At 47.2% G+C, this 19951-nt stretch overlaps 1 protein-coding gene and 2 long non-coding RNA genes across 21 annotated transcripts in view; all 3 read left to right on the top strand.

Moving 5' to 3' along the window:
* Nucleotides 1-4622, top strand: part of UNKL (unk like zinc finger) — a 63382-nt gene extending 58760 nt beyond the window's left edge. For 13 of the 14 annotated variants that reach the window (XM_068908056.1, XM_068908058.1, XM_068908051.1 and 10 more), the window contains one exon: nucleotides 624-4622. In XM_068908056.1, coding sequence (XP_068764157.1) covers nucleotides 624-779 — 156 coding nt within the window. In that variant the 3' untranslated portion in view covers nucleotides 780-4622. The remainder of the gene's footprint in view (nucleotides 1-623) is intronic. The other variant, XM_068908050.1, reaches the window with a different exon arrangement.
* A 570-nt stretch (nucleotides 4623-5192) lies between these two features.
* On the top strand, nucleotides 5193-9549 carry LOC138061106 (uncharacterized). Its single transcript, XR_011134755.1, has 2 exons — nucleotides 5193-5307; nucleotides 9253-9549. It is a non-coding gene; the product is annotated as an uncharacterized lncRNA (long non-coding RNA).
* Nucleotides 9550-11573: 2024 nt separating this feature from the next.
* On the top strand, nucleotides 11574-16454 carry LOC138061077 (uncharacterized). Of its 6 annotated transcripts, XR_011134701.1 has the most exons (6): nucleotides 12192-12309; nucleotides 12505-12643; nucleotides 12985-13089; nucleotides 14116-14198; nucleotides 14640-14801; nucleotides 16363-16454. It is a non-coding gene; the product is annotated as an uncharacterized lncRNA (long non-coding RNA). The 6 variants fall into 6 exon arrangements; XR_011134700.1 differs by lacking the exons at nucleotides 12192-12309; nucleotides 12985-13089 and adding an exon at nucleotides 11574-11714; XR_011134699.1 differs by lacking the exon at nucleotides 12985-13089.
* Nucleotides 16455-19951: the final 3497 nt, after the last annotated feature.

The following is a 19951-nucleotide window of genomic DNA, read 5'->3' as shown; positions in this document are numbered from 1 at the left end:
GCTCTTCTTTTAATCTTGCCATGCCTCTCTTTTCAAAAGTTGACATGGCTTTTGGATGCCTTTCAGTTCTTCCTGTTTCTTGATAGGGTTGATATGTCTCATCACGTGGAGATATTTATTTGCAGTTATAGCATCCTACTCAAAGTTTGTAACAGTAGCTTCATTCAAGGTATTGCACATTTGGGAAGCTTCCATTCTTTCTTGATGCAAATTATCTCCCACAGCATGAAAAAAAAAAGTTAAGAGTGGTTTAAAATGCCAAAATAAGGTACTGTATGACAATGACTAAGGCTTATTCCTCTCCTTCAAATTTGGTTAGCATCATTAATGCCAATTATACAGGTGAATTTTCATCTGGAGAGTTTGTCCTAGATACTTTCCTTTTAAACGCACTGGTACTTCTCCAGCTGCAACTCTAAATATTGCTCATGCGTGCTCTGCTCTTACGACTCTCAGTTTGGCTAGTCGTCAAATGAAAACATCATCCTTTGTGTGTTGTTAAATTAGAAGTTTATCCAGGACTGCTTAAGCATAAAGCTGCTAGTCCGTGTCTGTATACTTTGGGGGTTTTTTTGTTTGTTTTTTTGGTTTTTTTTTAACTGAGTGCAGTAATCTTTTTACAGGTAGTTTTTCAGCTTCAATCAAAGAAGTGTGTTGTATGTCAAGAAGGTGATCGTAGCATCATCCTGCCTCCATGTCAGCATTATGTACTTTGTGACCACTGTGCAGCTAAACAAGAAGAATGTCCTTGTTGCAAGAAAAAAAAAAATCAGTGGTAACATAGAGGCATAGTACTTATATCATGTTCATGAATTAAATATATTTTATGTTCTAGTATTTTATATAAGAGCTATATCAGTAGTAATTAATCCATTTAATAGTGCTAGACTGATTTCCATTCTGATACGATAAACTTAGTTGTTTTAAGATAGAGAATAAACGTTTGTTCACCTTTACATATCAACTTCACAGTTTTGATGAGGTTCTATAATCTTGAGGTTCTTTCATTCCCCTCAACCATGTTCCAGCCTTTTCGACTTCCACTTACACTCCTAGTGCACAAGCTACTTGGGTTCCTTTGCACTGTAGTCACTTTGTATAAATCTTACCATAATGCCTGAATGAAGTGTTTATACCTGTTATTGCCATTAACAAAAAAAATAGATATGTAGCTACAGTAACAACACACTCAACAGTAGAAATGGCCCCTTTGCCAGTTCTGTTGTACGTGGTATGCCAGACTCAGTATATTGAAATCGGTCTAACACTATATTTACTTGGTTATTTGAAGAACTCTAGTTGATGTAAAAGCACTTTTTAATAGTTGGGTTTTTTTTTTAGAGGATATGTTACAAATTGCTTCAAGCTGCTTTCTAGTTTTTATGTTTATTTTTTTAATATGCAATAAATGAAGCTTTATATGTGTACTGTGAATTTAAAATATTTCACACAGTTTTACTGTTAAATCATATTATTAAATAGAAAAGAAAACTTACCTAGAATTTTTACAGTTTACAAGTTAACTGCATACTATAGTATTTGTAAAGGTACCAGCGGAGAGAAAAAACAGTGAGGCACATATGCTTTCAAACAGATCAGTTTTAGAAACCAACTGTGCACCTGCATATTTCCCTCAGTTTGGATGTTTGCAGTCTTACACTTTTTGTAAACCCCCTAAGCTGCGTGGTATGCATCAGGAGCAGATGTGATATATATGATGACTTTTACCAAGTGCCTATGCCAAATACCCTATAAAATGGCAGAAGACATAAAAAAAAGAGATTTTGCAAATAGTTTCTAGCACTTAATTTTGTATTGAACAATTTGATGATAATTAGAGCCTATGTCTTACTTTTATAAATGTTTAAAAATATACTTTTTTCAGTAGCAGAGTAATGCACTTTTGAATGGTACTACAAAATTAATTAAACATAATCAGGCAGTGGCACTTTGACACAATGATTCTTTTGAAAGACGATAATATCCTTATTTCATCCTGGTAGTTGGGAATATGCAATTCAGGAGAAGTTAATTCCTGTACGTGAACACTGTATACTGCTACTTTTCTTAAAAGGAATTAATTGCCTGTGTTGTTCCTTTTCCTGTGATACTAGTACAGCTTACATTGAAATGACCTACTACTGTGTTACATAATTTGTATCTCCATATTATGCATTCAATACAAGAAGTGAGTTTGCACAGGCAGCAAAGAGTTAATCTATTTAAAGCTCAGTCGTGCTGAAACAAAAAACAAAGTGTATACTAACAATTATTATTGTTGAAGTAGAGCTTTTAGAATTGCGTCAGTGTTAAAGGGCCCAAGTCAAAAGTAATTAAATCACTGCGTTTCCATTGGGTTTTTTGTGCACTTTATACAAAGGCTTCAGTTAGCCAAAAAAAAAAAAAAAAAATTACACATTTAATTTAATACCTAAATGTACAGACTCATTGCTGCTTTCCTAAAACATGTCAGTCTGCAAAACCATTAAAAAGAACTTTTGAGAAAGGGGACGTAGGATAAAAATCTTAAATATATTTTTACTTGTTTCCGTTTCAAAATGTTGTCTAAAAATCACAGCACTACCTTTTAAATAAAGATCAAAGTTAGGCTTAGTAATACAATTTCACTGACTTCACATAGCTTCTCCCAAAGTTTTGTATTGAGTATAAAATTAGACTGCACTTGCATTTTCAACTACAATTTTCTGTCCTAAAAAAGAGATCTCTCTGTTTTAAAGGTGCAGCCATCTTTGAACTTTTTAAAAGAAGAGCTTGGATCACCAAGTTTAGCTGTAGGTATTAATGTCTTTTCACATTTGTGCAGTATATGAAAAAGTCTGATTTTAGAACCTTAAAAGTCATTTTGGACTAAAGCAAAATTAATTATGTAAGATTTTTAAACACTAACCATATCAAAGAATAATGTGTAATTATAGTTTGAAATTATTTTATGTATTTTTCAAACAAGCAATTGGTTTTGGAAGCAAGTCTACTATATTTATCTACAGTGTGGAACAGCATTCTACAACCATTGTGCTAACAAAAATTTTTAGAAACATCTTAGTGAAAACTTTTTCTTTGGTATTTTAGAGGAAGCCAGCTTAGTTCACATTGTGGCCATATGCAGCATTGTGACATTTGTTACTTAAGAGATATGGAAATATGATTTTGTGCTGTCTTGTCAAAGTTTACAGTTCTTCATATGTATCTTAGTGCATTTGCCTATGATCCTAGGGCTATTTCTTTGGTCTTTTTTTGTAGTAACAGGGGATTTTTCTTATCTTGTGACGCCAAAAAAAGACGATTTTTAACAGCACTTGCAGAGTGAATAATCAGATTGACATTCATAGCTTATATGTGCTGCACTTTTAGAGGAAATCAACTAATAAGTATGTTTAGTCAGTTGCTTTTTAAACAGTTGTATGTTTTGTATTTTACAATGATGAATCTTGAAAATAATGATGTGTGTCCTATTGTATATCATTACTGAAAATTTTATGGTGTTCCATTTAAGCCTTTCCTGCGCAGAATTATGGACACACTTAAATCAAACTATTTGGTCAAGAAGGAAAAAACACAGACCAAAGAAATGTACCTGAGAGTGAAATTCTCAGACTGTGTAGCTTATTACAATTACAGATGGACCCTTTGGTAGTCATGTGAACCATATGTAGTATTCACATGAAAACACTATAGTAGTTCTTCACAAAATCCTTTTTGGGAGGAATTATTAGCACAGATTCATGTATCTTATTAGAACAAGTCAACAGCAAATATATGAATATGTACCTTTAACTTTAAAATGGAGGATAATAAAATATATGCAGCTGACTAGAGATGACTGTTTGGAAGAAGACAGAAGGGAAACCTGACTTTTATTAGTATTTGTCCTTGTGTTATATAAACTATCTAGAAACTAGATACACTAAAATATATATTTTAGTGAAGATACAGTGTGGTTAATTTGTTGGATTTACAAAATACATAAAAGCAACATAAGTAGATTTTCAACGTTCATTCTGGTATTTGACAAAGTTTCATGTTAATTTATGTAAGAATGTAATTTTTAATGTGAAGGCCATTATGCTGTCATCATTATTTTAGCCTGGGGAATGATAGATTAAAATTGTGATTTCTCAGGGTTTTTACAGTTAAGAGTTGTAACTGAAAGTATGCTAATTTCAGATAGATCCCAAGGTGCATGTTATAGGCTTATTATTAGTCTTCTTTGAATAGCGGATTATTAAAGACACATTTGTTCTGTTGTGTATTGCCATTCAGAGTATCCTGATATTAAATATAAGTAGTAATATTATTACTGTCAAAATATATTTGTGTAACTGTGGTCAGCATCAGACCTTAAATAAATATTGAATTTTTACTCATATTAATTTATGGAAGCCATTAATGTTTTGAGTGTACAGACAGAGATGATTTTGTGAATGGAGTTGTTCTTAATACAAAATGCATTATTTATAATGCATACTCATTTACTTGTAGTGAACTGTTTAAAATTGATAACACTTGTTAAAACTTTTTTACACAATAGCATTTATGCAATGGTTTACAGAAGTCATGGAATTATTTTTATTATCAACATGCAAATAAAATTTTGATCTTTATTTCTGAGCTGTGTTGTGTTTCCAGAGAATCAAATTGTTCAGGCCCTGAAAGCCCTGCCCAGGCGTTCTCACCAGCCCCCAAACCCTGCCCAAGTGCCTCCAAAGATCCGCAAAGTTGCCCCAAGGCCCCAAAACACCACAAATCCTTCAGGGCCTCCAAATCCTGCCCCATGGCCCACAACCCCTCAATACCCTGCCCAAATGCCCGCCCACCTGCCCCAGGGCCATGAAACACCCTACACCCTGTTCCAGGCCTCCCCGAAGACGCCCCCCCTAAATCCTGCCCGACAGCTCACACCAATTCCAAACTCCCTCGCGCCGACGCCCGAACCTGCCCGGGGCCCCCGGCCCGCAGACCCCGTCCCGGCGCCGCCGCCGGCGGGTGACAGGCGGGAGGGCAGCGGCCCCCCGCGGCCCAGGCGGGCGGCTCCGCGCGGGCCAATGGAAAGTGTCTGGCTCAGCCAATCAGACACCGCTCTCATTGCGCGTGCGCAGCTGCCGGACGCTGTGGGGTGTTACGAATCGCCTGCAGTGGGAGACGCGGTGACGTTACCGCGGCGTTGCGGTGACGTTACCGCGGCGTTGCGGTGACGTTACCGCGGCGTTCCGTTGCCGGGGCGACCGGAGGCGCAGACCGGGGCCGGGAGGGTCCCGGCGGCCTGCGGCGCCGAGGGCAGGAGCTGCGGTGAGTCCCGGCCCTCGGGGCCTTCCTCCTCCTCCTCCTCCTCCCCCCCCTCCCCCCCCCCCCCCCGACACTCTGTCCTGGCCCCGTCTCTTGCCCCCCTGTCCCTGCCCCCGGCTCTCTGTCGCGCTGTTCTTCATCTCTCCGTCCCTCCCCCATCCCTCCGCCTCTTCCTGCCTCATTCCTCTTCACCTCCCTCCATCCTGCTGTTTGTGCATTCCTTCTGTCCAGCTCTCCATCCCTCTTTTACTCTCTCCTGCTCCCTGCTCCTCTGTCTGACCCTCCATACATCTGTCTGGCTCCCCATCCCTCTCTCATCCTTTCCTCCCTCTTTTCATCTTTTCTATCTGGGTCTCCATCCTTCCCTTTTACTCGTCTCACTATCCAGCCTTCTGCCCCTTTGTCTGGCTCTGTGTCCCTCTCTTTCTCTCTCCATCCCTTTGTCTGCCTCTCCATCCCTCTCTTTCCCTTTTTATTCCTCTCTTCTTCCACCCATCCCTCTCTTCAACCCCCCATGTCCCTCTCACCTTTAGGGCTGAGGTTCCTTCCCAAAGTGGCTGGCACAGCCTCTGTAGGTGTGGGGAGGTAGGCTGGCCCTAAAACAAGATTTTGATGTGAAGTCCCCAGGGGTATAGTCCTTATGTAGTACGCATGCCCAAGGCTATGGGGGAGTCATGGGAAGATAACAAGGTGCTGCCAGTTGTAGAGCTAATGAGATCAAGTGTATCCTTGAACGTTACTGTGAAAAGTGTATGTTAGTGATGTTTTAAAATAAGTCTATGGCAGTAGGGTAGTATGTGTAATGAAGATTAAATGCTGTAATATCCTGTTTTTATATTGTTCTCTTCTAGAAAAGTGTTTAGAGCAGATTAAAACATTGATTGTACTATTTTGCTTATTGAATGGAATATGAAACTAAGAAGAACCTTGGTGAAGGTGAAGGGGATACAGTGGTCAGACCCCCTGGAGAATATGTCTTGTGATTTGCTGTAGAGTTTAGTGCAAGTTTTACTGAACAGTAGTGTCTCTTTAAGCCCCGGGGAGCAGAAAGTTCTGACCTGAATGCAAAATGCTTTGTTGTCTTAAAGTTCTTGCAGCTTGGTTGCAAGAAGGTGGCTGTAATAAAAAAAAAAAAAAAAAAAAAAAAAATTTGGGATCTTGGGAATTAGGAGTCAGACAGTGAAAAGCAGCTCAAGCTGGGTGCCTCTGGAGAGGGACCTCGCTGATTTTTTTTTTGATTTCCTTTTTTATATGTTTGCTAGCATTACAACATTGTTGATTAAACAAACCTTTTGGTTAATACATTGATTAAGTGAATCTATTGGTTAACACACGATGCTGATTTTGCAGTTGCTCACTACAGTAGACTACCCAGTAGCAGATGTTTCTCTTCCTTAGTAACAGTCAGTTTTGTTTGTTCCGAGCTGTGCATTTTTTTTTCCAATTTATCACATCTCCCCTTTTTAGAAAATTCAGTTTGCTCTAAGTTGACCACGTTCTCTTCCTTTAGAACATTTCAAACTTCTTCTTTCTACATCAACAGTTCTATTAACTCTTAATTTGCTTCCAAAGTTTGCCTTAAAACCAAAAATTTATTTCACTAACAATCAAAAATAATGAAAATTCTGAGGAAATTTAAAAGACAGTATTTGGCTTTTTTAAAAGGCTGTGTACTTTCATTCCTAATACCTGTAATAATCAAGCCAGCTAAATGGTATATGGGACATCAAGCCAGCAGTCTTTTTCACAGGGCAATAGCCTGCAGGCTGTGGTCAATGCTCAAGAAGTCCAGATATCTTACAAACTGAACAAGCTTTCTTAGCTTGTTGCATGCAGGACTGCAAAAGATGATCAGAACACTGATATTTTTCATACTTTAGTGTGGTAGACATACTCTGTGCAAACATCTTTTATTTATTTAGTCTTAAAAACTGAGCAGACTGTCAAGGAAACAGTGTAGCTCTTCTGGCTATTTACACTTTGTGTAAAAATTATAAAGACAAGGGGTTCAAAGTCTTAAAGGCGTAAGAGCATTGCCTATTTAGTGGTTGCAAATTATCTCATTAAGAAGTATGTATTACTTTTTTTTTATGTAGCCTTTGGGTAATTATGTCTGTAGAGCATTTTGGATTGGTCAAATGAGTTTTTCAAGCTTCTAGCATAAGTGGTTTGAGTATGCTTATGTACAGCATCTATGTATAGCACAGGGCACTTAGAAATAATGAGGGATCAAATTAGGCAATAGCAGTGAATTAGTACTGGCATTGTACAGTTAACTTTAGAACTGAACTTATTCACATAGTTCTAAAGCATCTGAAACCAGTTTATCCTTTATATAAATATTAGGGAATTGAAATGATTTTATTAGAATGATACGACTATTCTTATAGCACCTAAAGCCCAATCTTAGCATGTTTCTTTTTCATATATGTGGAGGTCAATGTGGAAATCAACAATAGTGACAAGACGAACTTCATTGTTTTACTAATTGCTATCTTAAGATAGAGCAGAGAAAGAAACCTTGAGCTTTGTATCAAGTGCTCCAACTCCTGCCTGGCTTGCCAAGGACTCAAACTGAATAAAGCCAGATAGAAGTTGCAGAGTTTGCTAGTGAAGAACTTCCATTCTCTTTGTTCTCTGCCTTGTATATGTAGCCAATCAAGAGAGTGTAAGATAGTAACTTTACCAACCAAAGAAATGTATATAAGGCATTGACTTATGCTAATCAGGGAAGCCTCTGCCTGATCTGTGTATCGGACCTGGTGGGGGTGAGAGAGAATAAAGGCTCTCTCTGTACTAAATTACTGCAAGAAGAGTTTTTCTACAATGTATATTTCATAGTATATTTCTTTTCTTTGCAAATATTTGTTTGAAAAATGGGAGAAGAGGATGGGAAGAAATGAGGGGGAGAAAAAGCACCTAAAACTAGTCCCCACTGACTCCCACAAATGAGCAGTTGGACGCATCGGTGACTTGCAGTACTGATTACACAAAACGGGACTCTCCACTAGATGCCAAACGTATTGAGTAGTGCTTTTCAAAACATTCTTATACAGCAAAAAAAGAGTGTCTATGATGTGCTGAGTTTTACAGCTAAGCACTCCTTTCCTTTTTTCCATGCTTAAAAAGATATAATTGAGATACTTAAGAGTTCTGTGAGAGAAATGAAGAGCATAAATGTCTCCAATTTCCAAGGCTGAAGTTGCACCTTGACACACAGTTATAGAATGCAAAGTCATTATTATCACAGCTGTTATTGAAATATTGCCTTTTTGTGCAAATATAAAGTGAATAGACCACAAAAGCTGGTCATAGCTGATGAGTTTCTAACAAGGATGTTGGACTAGATGTTTGAGAGAACTAGAGCACACAGGAAATGGGGTAGGTGTCTTGAAAATTTTTCCCATCTTGAAGTGGGATAGGAAGACAATTCCCTGCATCTGTGTTGGCAGTTGTCAAAAATTCTCAGTAATGGAGAGCCTAAAATCTGCTGGAGCAGTTGCTTTCATGCCAACATAATTGAACAGTTGAAGGCCATTTTGCCTCCAAGTTGACTTTACAAAATTATTCTTCTAGTTTTTGAATGAAACTAGTATTAATTTAGCTTCCTCGCCTAGGGAGAAGAGAGGGGAATCCCCTCGCACTATTTCAGCCTATTGGATGTGCTGCTGTTCATCATTTAGGTTTGTGAACTGAATATAAGTTCTGGGTGGTTACAGGTTCTGTCTGTCTCAGAGGCTCCTATTTCCAGTTGTCATTTGCACTCTTGAGAAATATTTCATCTTTATATGTGGACATTTGTCTTAACTGTCTTACTGTCATAACTAAGTGTAAAACAAAGATTGCGTTGTCATTGCGCAAGCACCTCCCTCATGTGGTGCTTGTTAGTATACATATGCTCTTCTTGGGAATGACCTTGCCTTTTTTTTTTTTTTTTTTTAAACAAAGTAAAGAAACACCTTTGTGACCTAATATCAAAGAGCATGGTCAACGTGCTTCTATCACTAATGTAGTGTTGGGGGAAGCAGCCGAGAGCAGTCGATAGCCCAGTGTTCCAGTCATGCCAAGACAGGAAGAGGAGAACTAGCTACTGAGCTTCCCTAGAGAGTGAAGAAAGAGGAGAATCCTGATGGGAGGATTAGCACACCCACAGGATCACTATATGGGTATTATAATTGGGGAAACAGAATGCTGACAAGAAGAAAGGTTAAAGCATTGTGTGAAATAAAAGATCCTTTCCATCAATCCTGAGTAAGAGGGTTGCATTTCTTATAGCGGCATATCCGTCACTTTTCTGGTATCAGCCGACCACAATGGGAGGTGCTGGAAAGGAGTTGGGAGCAGAGCTGGAACAAGGGCTGTCAGCACGCTTGCCATAAAACGATGAGGACGAGGCCCGCCCTGGCTGGGGCCCTTGCCCTGGGCCCTGACTGCGGGCACCCGGAGCGCCCCGCCGCCCGAGGCCTGCTCCGCCTGCTCGCCGGGGCGCTGGGCACTGCCGACACCCCTCAGTGCTGCACCGCTGCCGGGACACCGGGTACTCGGGAGGTCCTCCGGCAGGAGAGAGGTGCCCAGCGGGCAGGGTACGAAAGGGTCGGGGCGGCCCAATCGGATGGGTCGGGGGGCGTGAGGAGCTGCAGTCGCCGGAAGATGATGTCGCCAGCGGGGCCGCGCACGCGCACAGCGGTGCTCACTGCTGCGCTCGGGTGGAGGCGCCTCGTACTGCAGTCAGCGGAGTAAGCGTAGTTGCGCATGCGCACTGGCGGAACTAGCTCCCTGCCGCCCTCGGGTGGGGGAGTCCCGTACTGCAGCCAGCGGGGTCGCGCATGCGCACTGGCGGACCTAGCTCCCTGCTGCCCTCGGGTGGTGACAAGCCGGTACAGCAGCCACAGGCCGCACGCATGCGCACTGCGGCCGACCAGTTCCTTGCTGCCCTCGGGTGGTGACACCCCCAATACTGCAGACAGCCGAGGAACGACTGCGAACTGGTGCGGATCTGCGCAGAGCTGCCCTCGGGCGATGAAATTCCACTGCTGCAGCAGGATGGCTCACCCCTGCGCAGCGCCGCCGCACCGCTGCCATAGCCTAATTACAGACCAGTACTAGAGCTGGGCGGAAAACGCATGAGCACTGCCCTCGGGTGTCGACAGTGCAGTACTGCACCCAGGGAGCGAGCGCATGCGCGATGATCCCGCCGTGCTCCCTGCTGCCCTCGGGTGTCGACAGTGCAGTACTGCACCCAGGGAGCGAGCGCATGCGCGATGATCCCGCCGTGCTCCCTGCTGCCCTCGGGTGTCGACAGTGCAGTACTGCACCCAGGGAGCGAGCGCATGCGCGGTGGTCCCGCCGTGCTCCCTGCTGCCCTCGGGTGTCGACAGTGCAGTACTGCACCCAGGGAGCGAGCGCATGCGCGGTGATCCCGCCGTGCTCCCTGCTGCCCTCGGGTGTCGACAGTGCAGTACTGCACCCAGGGAGCGAGCGCATGCGCGGTGATCCCGCCGTGCTCCCTGCTGCCCTCGGGTGTCGACAGTGCAGTACTGCACCCAGGGAGCGAGCGCATGCGCGGTGGTCCCGCCCTGCTCCCTGCTGCCCTCGGGTGTCGACAGAGCAGTACTGCAGCCAGGGAGCGAGCGCATGCGCGGTGATCCCGCCGTGCTCCCTGCTGCCCTCGGGTGTCGACAGCGCAGTACTGCAGCGAGGGAGCGAGCGCATGCGCGGTGATCCCGCCGTGCTCCCTGCTGCCCTCGCGTGTCGACAGCGCAGTACTGCAGCGAGGGAGCGAGCGCATGCGCGGTGATCCCGCCGTGCTCCCTGCTGCCCTCGCGTGTTGACAACGCAGTACTGCAGCCAGGGAGCGAGCGCATGCGCGGTGATCCCGCCGTGCTCCCTGCTGCCCTCGGGTGTCGACAGTGCAGTACTGCACCCAGGGAGCGAGCGCATGCGCGGTGGTCCCGCCCTGCTCCCTGCTGCCCTCGGGTGTCGACAGAGCAGTACTGCAGCCAGGGAGAGAGCGCATGCGCGGTGATCCCGCCGTGCTCCCTGCTGCCCTCGGGTGTCGACAGTGCAGTACTGCAGCCAGGGAGGGAGCGCATGCGCGGTGATCCCGCCCTGCTCTCTGCTGCTCCCGGGTGTCGACACGGCAGTACTGCAGCCAGGGAGCGAGCGCATGCGCGGTGATCCCGCCGTGCTCCCTGCTGCCCTCGCGTGTCGACAAGCCAGTACTGCACCGGTAAGGCGCCCGCCTGCGCACTGGTTTCCCTGTGCTCCCTGCTGCCCTCCGGTGTCGACACGCCAGTTCTGCAGCCGCCGCTGCCCTCGCCGGCGTACGGAGAATACTGCAGCCAGCCGGCGCGCACCCGCGCAGTGCCGGTCGCCGTGTTCGCCCCTACTCCGCCGTGTTTGGGTAACGGGTAAGCGAAGGGGCCGTGCTCCTCGCCCCTTCCCCGTGCTCACAGACCCGCAGCGCAGAGTGCTTTTCCGTACTGGTGCTTCCTTCCTGTTGTCGCGGGGACGGGCAGTGCCGCCTCGGCGCTGCTCCGCGGTGCCCTCGCACCGGTGCAGCACCGGAGCCCGCTCGCTGATCCCCGCCGGGCTCTCGGGCACGGACCGAGCAGCCCCGGGGCGCCCGCCGCTGAGCGCGAGCCCCGCGGGGCCGCGGCGGGGGCGGCGGGCTGCAGCCCCGCGCCGGGAACACGCGGGGGCGCCGTTCCCCGCCTGGCCCCCCTCCCGCTCCCCCCCTCCCCTTCCCTCCGTCCCTCCCACTCCCCTCCTGGCCCCTCCCCTCCCCTCCCCTCCCGCTCGGGGCGGAGCCGGCGCATGCGCGGTGCTCGAGAGCCGGCCCCCGGCGCTGCCGCGCCCCGTTCGCGATCGGCGCATGCGCGGAGGGCGGCGCATGCGCGGCGGCGGGGAGCAGCATGGCGGCGCGCAGGGACGGAGTTTTCGCTGGGACGGCGGCCGGTGAGGGCCGAGGCCGCCCGGAGTCGGGGATGCGGGGGCCCCGGTGAGGTGAGCGCGTCCCCTCGGGCGGCCGCGGGCGTCGGGCGGTTCCTGCCCGCGGGGGCCGTCGCTGCGTGGAGGCGGAGGTGCGGGGCGAGGTTTGGGGAGGGGGCTCGGGCCTGGCGCCGCGCCGCGCCGGCAGCGCGGCCCAGGGTCTGCCGGGAGCGCGGGTTTGACCGTCCGTTTGCCGTGTGTCGCCCTCAGGGCCCCGGTTCCTCCCTGGCGCGGCCGGGGCGGGCGCTCGCCCCTGCGGAGGCGGCCGGGAGGAGCGGCGAGGCAGGCGGGCCCCGGAGCGGCGCTGGGCGGACGGCTCCCGTCGCGGCTGGCCTGCCCGAGGGTGCTGGTAAAGTCGCCAGGAAGCTTAAAGCTACCGGACCAAACCGATTTAAGGTCACTTTGAGCCAGGTGCAGTTAGCGCAGCGCCGAGAACGTTTATTTGAGAGTTGTAGCTAGGGAAACGAGAAGGTGGACAGGGGAAAAATACGCCCAGGCACCCGCACCCTGAGGCCTCCCCCAGTCGCAGGCCCAGACTGTGGGCCCCAGCCAACCCGGGCACCAACTGACTGTAACCCCTGCTGAGCCTCGCTGAGCCCCGCGCCCTCCTGCACAGCTGCCCCACAGCTGTGGGGTTCCCCAGTCCAGCGTGTGTCGATGGGTCCTCCGTTGCCTCTTACATCTCCCCAGGCACGCGTATGTTGCACGGAGGTGTGGATGTCTCCAGCAGTGGCACAGCAGCCTGATGCCTCTTGTCTGGAAGGTGGGGTCCTTCACAGCTCTTCTGGACTCTTGGTGAGTTCCCTGCTGCCTCTTCTGGCATTCTGTACAAGCTCGTAGATCCTTCCTCCTCCTCCAGTGGCTTCTGCAAAGCTGACAGCCACATGCAGCACTGCTGTGCACTCAGTATGCATCTGGGGTGGCACCCCTGCCCTGAGGGCCCTGCAGATTCCCACTCTTCCTGCATCCAGCTCCCCCAAAAGCCAAGAAACCACCCACAGATCCTGTCCTAACACCCCTACAGACCCCAAAATGCCTCCAAACCCTGCCACAACATTGTCACTGACTCCAGACTTTCCCCCTCCAAGCCCCATACAGTCCTAAAACCACTCCTAGACCCTGTCCCCACAGCAGCGAGGTGTCCTAATTAGAGGGTGTGATCTGTGTCCCCCTTGACTCAGTCCTGCTTTGGAGAAAAGAGAATTTGCAGCACTTCTTGGTGAAGAATGTTGGCAGGTGGGTGCACAGATGACAAACCGATTTTTCTCTCTCTTTTTCTGAGCCACCTCTCAGAACCCTCTGTGCCTGCAAGAGGACTTTCTAAATGTGGCTGGTCTAGGATAATTGTGCTCTGTGCAATGCTTAAGGAGAACATTAACATACAATTGCAGGCTAAGGAATAACCTAAAAAAAATAAAAGGCTCAGGAAAAGCCTAAGAGAACGCTGAAGGGCTATGGGAAGCCCCCAACCATACTGTAGAAAAAAGTGTGGGTCTTAGGCACGTCCTCAGAGAAGGAGAGATGTGTTACTCCAATCCATGGGAGAATAAGGGGTGCTATTAATTACCACCTTTAATTACCAAAAGCGTTGTGAAAGCAGAAAGGGCTAGAGATGATGCATAGCAGATTATGGACTATATGTAAAGTTGAAACAACAATCTTCTCTTAAAATAGAAAAACGTTAGTCCTAAGTAATAGATGAATGTAGCTTTGGGTAACGTGAAGAGAAGTGGTTAAGTCAGTCACCCTGAAAACCTTGGAGAAGTGGTCAAAAATCTGGTACCCTCATGGCCTCATCAGTCTTTTGGGTTTGTTTGGCAGGGTGGCCCACTGAAGGGGGACACCTTGAAGAGAAGCAGCTAGACGTCATGATGCAGTTGTTCATTTTGGTCATCGCCTCTGAGGTAAGCATCCAAGTACAGGAGGAATAATCTAGGAGATGTATCAAAAAGGTAACAGGTTTGAAACAGAGGCAGGCAAATTAAGTGCTGTCATTCTTCCACGTAGTTAAAGACTAAGAGAATTGTTGGTTAAGCACGTGTATACAAGGGTTTGAGAAAGGATATTGAACGGTACAATAATACTGAACCAGACTAAGGTTTCATGGAAGATGGCATAGGTGTGTACTAGGTGATGTGCCTGCCTGTCTAATAACCTAGCCCTAGTTGCTGTATGTTTTGTTACCAAACTGTTTACCCTGTAACGTATGATGCCAAGTGCTGTTATAGCACCTTTCCTTTAAGGAAAAGAAAAAAGAGAAAAAGAACATGGTAAAGAGAAAAAGAACATGCACAAATGTAAGCGTTTCATTGAAGGTAAAATGCAAGTTTATCTGTTTGTTACAGAGATGGAAGCAACGATAGCAAATGCTGACAAAGAGAAAAGATGGACAAGCAGTTTTTTGTGATTAATACCTAATGGACTGGATGAAACAAGGAAGCAAAAATGGACCCTTAATATCACCAGAAACTGCTACAGAAGGAGGCGTTCCACCATGGGTAACTAAGGTAACTATTATAACAAATAACAAATCCCTGTTATTTCTGTCTTCCGGGGGCAGCACTGGGGACCAAGTAACCCATTCTTACCCTTTGGATATTGTTAACTGTATCTGCCTCAGTTTTGCTTTGGTTGTTTCTGTTTGGTGTTGTTATCTGATATCCGTATACAAAAAGGAAAAGATATAATACTTGTTAGATTAATTGCTATGGCTGAAATTGAACAGACCAGGAAAACGTAAGCAAGCTGAAGTAATAAAATCAAATGGAACCAACTGAAAGCTGTCTCCATCTCCCAAGAAGAGAAATCCCATTCCTCCTGTTGAGGAAAGATTCCTAGGAATAGTCATCAGGATATCAGATCACCAACGTGTAACAGAAGATTATATGTATGCATCTGTATGTGTTACGAAAAGTATGCTGCATACATATATTTTTCTGTGTGTGACTTTATGTATCTCTGAAAGCTCATATTTTATGAGCTACAAGACAGCAACTTATTATCTTAGGGGAATGATAGTCAAGTGACCAAAGTTCCCGAAGAGGAAGTGAGAAACAGCAGTGTCTGAATTATAAAATTAAGAGGTGAATTTCAGGAAGGCTCAATTGGTGCAACCCCAGGTTAATGACATGGGAATTGTGTTTGGGAAAACAGGAAGACAGGTAGGTAGAGGAAATGTTAAAGCTTTGTGGAATTAAGTTTCCTTCTCATCAGTTCCAACTTAGGGCAATTGCAGGATTTAAATTCTTGTAGCAGTGTTAATGTAGCTTTACCGGTATCAGCAGACCATGGTGGGAATTACAGGAAAGGAGTCAGGAATGGAGCTGGAACAAGGAACGGGATGCTGCTTTCACTAAACTGAAAGAAGCAGCTGTGAAATCTCCATGTCCTCAAATTCCCAGGACAAGGCAAGCCTTTTTCAGTAAGGATTCCCACATCTACTGATTCCGTGGGAGGAGCACCATTAGAAAACAGTGGTAAGGGAAAGTGGGTGCCAGTAGCAGCATCCCTACATCCCCTCTGGGGCCAGAGCAAAAATTCTCTGGCTGTGAGAAAGACTGTTTAGCAGCAATCCGGGCTGTAACTATCTTTGAGACTTTTACCTTTGATGGCGTAGATACAGTCCAGTCTGCTCAATTCCCTCTAAACTAGCTAACGTCAGGGAAATGAATAGGCAGCAGAGTATCCTCTGTCCAGGTGGCACAGTGGGCACTGATCTTAACAAGGGGGGAGTTACAGTGCAAGTGTACCAAGAAGCGGATCATCTTCTGTGCATCTGAATTGAATGAGGGGTAGAGCGCGGTTGTGCCAAAAATGTGGACACAGAAGGCTTCTGAAAGATTAAGCTCTAGGAGCTACTTAGTCTAACTTCCCTTTCACAGCAACCCAAGTGTCCTCATGGCTTCCAAAAGGGGAGTTGGGGGAAGCGGTATTTGTGGCTTGCCTGTGCTCGTTTGCTTTGCTTGTGTGTATATTAGATCTGCTTTTGTGCATATAAACGGGTTTGTCTTATGATTTTCTGCAGAGCTCTGATTTTTTTTTTTTTTTTGCTTTGCTTTATACTTTCAGAGGATGATGGATTTTACCGTGCCTCCATCAACAAGCGCTGGCTGACAAAGTTATAATGTCCCAGCGGAGACTCTTAGGCAAGACGGAGGAGTTCAGACACGCAGCCTGCCAGAAGAACGTCACCTGGGAGGGGTTGCTAGCCTTGAGCTATAGGCGCTGATGCATATGGCTCATTCTGGCAGACACGGAGGGGTTTTCTTTGGTGGCAGAAATTGTAGCTTGACTGTACACCCTATAGCGGCAGTATTTTTGTGTTTATAAATTGTGTTAATCTTAGGTATTCAGAACATCGGGGATCGACTACATGCTGCCATGAAGAACTACAGGCTACCGCTCTCAGACCTTTGTAAGTTACAGCGTGTCAAGAGCGGCCAGGAGAATCCAAATGCCAGTGGAAAAATTCTCTGCGTGGTCCTGCTGAAGAACTTCGGCTGTAGGAAGGTTGGCTGCATCCTCACTGGACTTGTGAGTAATAAGCCACAATTCATGGACCAGCCAAGGAGAGAGGGGAATAGTGGGCCCGTGGGTGCACCCTCGCTCTTGCAGACACAGACACTCTGGAGGTATAGGGATACAGGCAAGCAGGCCCACAAGTGGCCTCCACGTGCCTTTCGGTGTGGCTGCAGGTCCTCCACACAGCAGTGCCCAAGTGGACTTTGGGCCCAGCGGTACACAGAGAGCTCTGCAGCTCAGCAGGTGAGTGGAACTGGAGCGTGTTGAGGGCTGTTCCGGGCTGTCTGGATCCATCTGGTTCCACTCGCTGTCCCTCTGTCCAGCGCTCCATCTTTTTCTTTCTTTCCCCGTAGCTCTGTCCGATACCCCGTCCCTTTGTTTTAGCTACTCATTGCCCTGCCCAGTTCCCCATCCCTCTGGTACTCTTTGCATCCCTCTGTCAATATCTTCCTCCCTCCGACTGGCTCCCTATCGCTCTATCCAGCTCTCCATCATCCTTTTCCCCTCTCTGTCCCACTACCCGCCCGCTGTTCCTCTGTCCAGCTCCCCATCCCTCTGCTGCTCTTGTCTGTCTCTTTGTACCTTTCCAGCCTCTGTCCCCCTCTCCAGCCTTCTCTTTCTATTTCTGTCCCTCTGTTCAGCTCCCCATCCATCTATTTGTCTCCCTATCCCTCTTTTCCCCTCTTCTATCTCATCTCTCTGTCTGACTTCCCCTCTCTCTTTTTTTTCTCTCCACCTTTCTGGTTGGCTCTTCATCCTTCTCACTCTCTTCCCATTGCTCTGACTGGCTCCCTTTCCCTCTCTTCCAGTCCCCGTTCCTCTGTCTGGTTCTCCACCCTTCTCTTTTGCTTCCCGTCCCTCTGTCTGCTTCCCCTTCCCTCCTTTCCTCTCTTTATTCTTCTGTCCACTTCTACATCCCTCTTTTTCTCTCTTCTGCTCCCTGGTCCTCTGTCCAGCCCTCCACCTGTCTGGCCCTCTGTCCTCTCTTTCTCTTCCTTTGTCCAGGGCCCTGACCCTGGGGCTAGGTCTCTATCCTTCTCTTTCTTTTTCCATCTGTCAGCCAAGCTCTCTATCCCTCTTTTCTTCTGTTCTGCTCCCTGTCCCTCTGTCCAGCTGAAGGTTCATCATTCCTTTGTGTTTTGTCTGGTGTGGAAGGTGTCAAGAGGCAATTGGTGCTCAGCAGAGACGATCAGTAGCAACCAGAGGGTCCCATCAATCTGCCTGGTTCAGGTCATGTCAGATACCCCTGCAGTGACTCTGTGCAGAGGCATGGGGCTGCGGATGTGCAGTGGGGGAGCACTAATGGGCCAAAGATGCTGTGGGGGGATGTGGTAGACATTAGCATGTGGTAGAGATTAGCAGAGGCTCTGAGTATTCGGGTGTTAGGACAGGTGCAGGTAGGGCAGGGTGTGCTAGGGCAGTCTGGAGCTGCTGTTGTCCGTCTTACACGTCAGCGCAGTCTGCAGTTACTGTGTCTTGTCTGCCTGTGCGCAGACAGGGCTGCTGCGCGGTGCAGTTGGAGTCATGATTGTGTCGCTGGCATTGAGCCCTGTTTTCTGACTTTATGCAAACTGTTGTCTTCCCTACATCAGCCTTACTCTGCTCCTCTTCCAGGAGCCTGTGCTCAGCTCTGCTTTCCAACACGCTGTCACGTCACAGGGATTTCCAGCACGGTCTGTCTAACTTGGGCCACATGCTAGGCAGCCTGAACGAGTGAAGCAAAATCCTTCTTCTGTCATTGTCCAGGCCAGAGTCAGTTTCCCATCAGCTCAGTCTCCAGAGTTTGGAGTTTTTGGAGGCCTTAGTTTTTATCCTGCCTTGGCTGGACAGTGCTTTCTGAGAGTGTCCGTCAGCGGCACAGTTTCCCTGAGGAGGACCATCTACCGAAGGCTGGAGGTGGCCGAGTGCCTGAGCGAGCCTGACTGTATGTGAGGGCTGCCGTGACATCCTTGCGATAAAACGGAGCCTGAGAGAGTGACTGGAGCAGTGTAGAGGGTCAGTCATAATTGTGGGAACAGTTACGGGCCTTGGACTAGGGAGTAGTTCTAGGAGGGCTGTGCAGTTGCCTGGCCTCTCAGTAACTGTTCTGGCTTCTTTGCAGGTGCTGAAGCATAGTCTGGCAGTCGAAGGAGCGGTGTCACAGCTGGGAGCTCTGCGGAGATCTGTGGCTGGCCATGAAGGTTGCGCTCTGACTTGCAGCGTGGACACAGCTAAGTCTTGGGGCTGCACTGTGTGTGTGCAGGGCTGGGAGGTGGAAGGTGGTTGTCCCCTAGGTGGTTGCTGGTGTCACTGGCTGTGGATGTTTGCCCATGGAACTGAGGGGACCAAAAATATTAATTGTCTGTAATGGAGTTGAATAAGCGCTTGCAATGTTTCAGGTAGGTTCAGTGGAAGTGCAGCTTACTGCAGTCCTGTGGAGCGATTCTTGCATGTGCTCACATTTGAATGGTGGCTAAGACCAAGCTTATAAACAGCAACTGTAACATGATTCTGATGCATATCTTCCTGTTCTGCTGTACTTCTAAATGAAGGGGAAACTTCTTAAGCTGTGGGCAAAACTTGCAAGCTCATGTGTACTTTGGTGTTTCTTGCTTAAAGCTGAGGGTTTGGAGTTTTTCACTTGAGGTTTATTGTTTAGTTTGTTGTTGAGGGTCTGTCACTCAGGGGCTATGGTTTATTACTTTATTTTGTGGGGTTGTTTTTATCAGTCAGGGTTTACAGTTCGCTGACTTAGCGATCAGGGCGCAGGATTTAAAATCCAACCTCATCCGTAAATTTTAAAGCAACCACTTGGGTTCCAAGATTTGCAGTTTGTCACTTAGGGTTCAGGGCTTACGCCTTACTGATAAATGACAAGGGCTGAATCCTTAGATAATAAACTGTAAGCCCCGAAGCCTAAGCAGCAGGCTGCAAACTCTTCTTTGGGGTTCCTAACCTTCCCCTGTTCCCAGTGTTCAGCTTTGTGCACTGACCTGAGGTCTGGATTTGATAAGGTGCAGGCCCATCGCACTGAGAGTGGTGATGTGACAGGTGAGGTGAGAGCTGTGAAAGTGTCTTGCAGGGCTCTAGCCTGGGGTAGGGCAGTAATGCAGACAGGCAGGATCAGAGATCAAAGATCCTCTCACCTGTCAGAGCT

The sequence above is a fragment of the Struthio camelus genome, chromosome 15, assembly GCF_040807025.1.
Source record: "Struthio camelus isolate bStrCam1 chromosome 15, bStrCam1.hap1, whole genome shotgun sequence".
Classification (NCBI taxonomy): domain Eukaryota; kingdom Metazoa; phylum Chordata; class Aves; order Struthioniformes; family Struthionidae; genus Struthio; species Struthio camelus.
The sequence above is the reverse complement of the archived record's forward strand: the minus strand, read 5'-3'. Positions and strand labels throughout refer to the sequence as shown.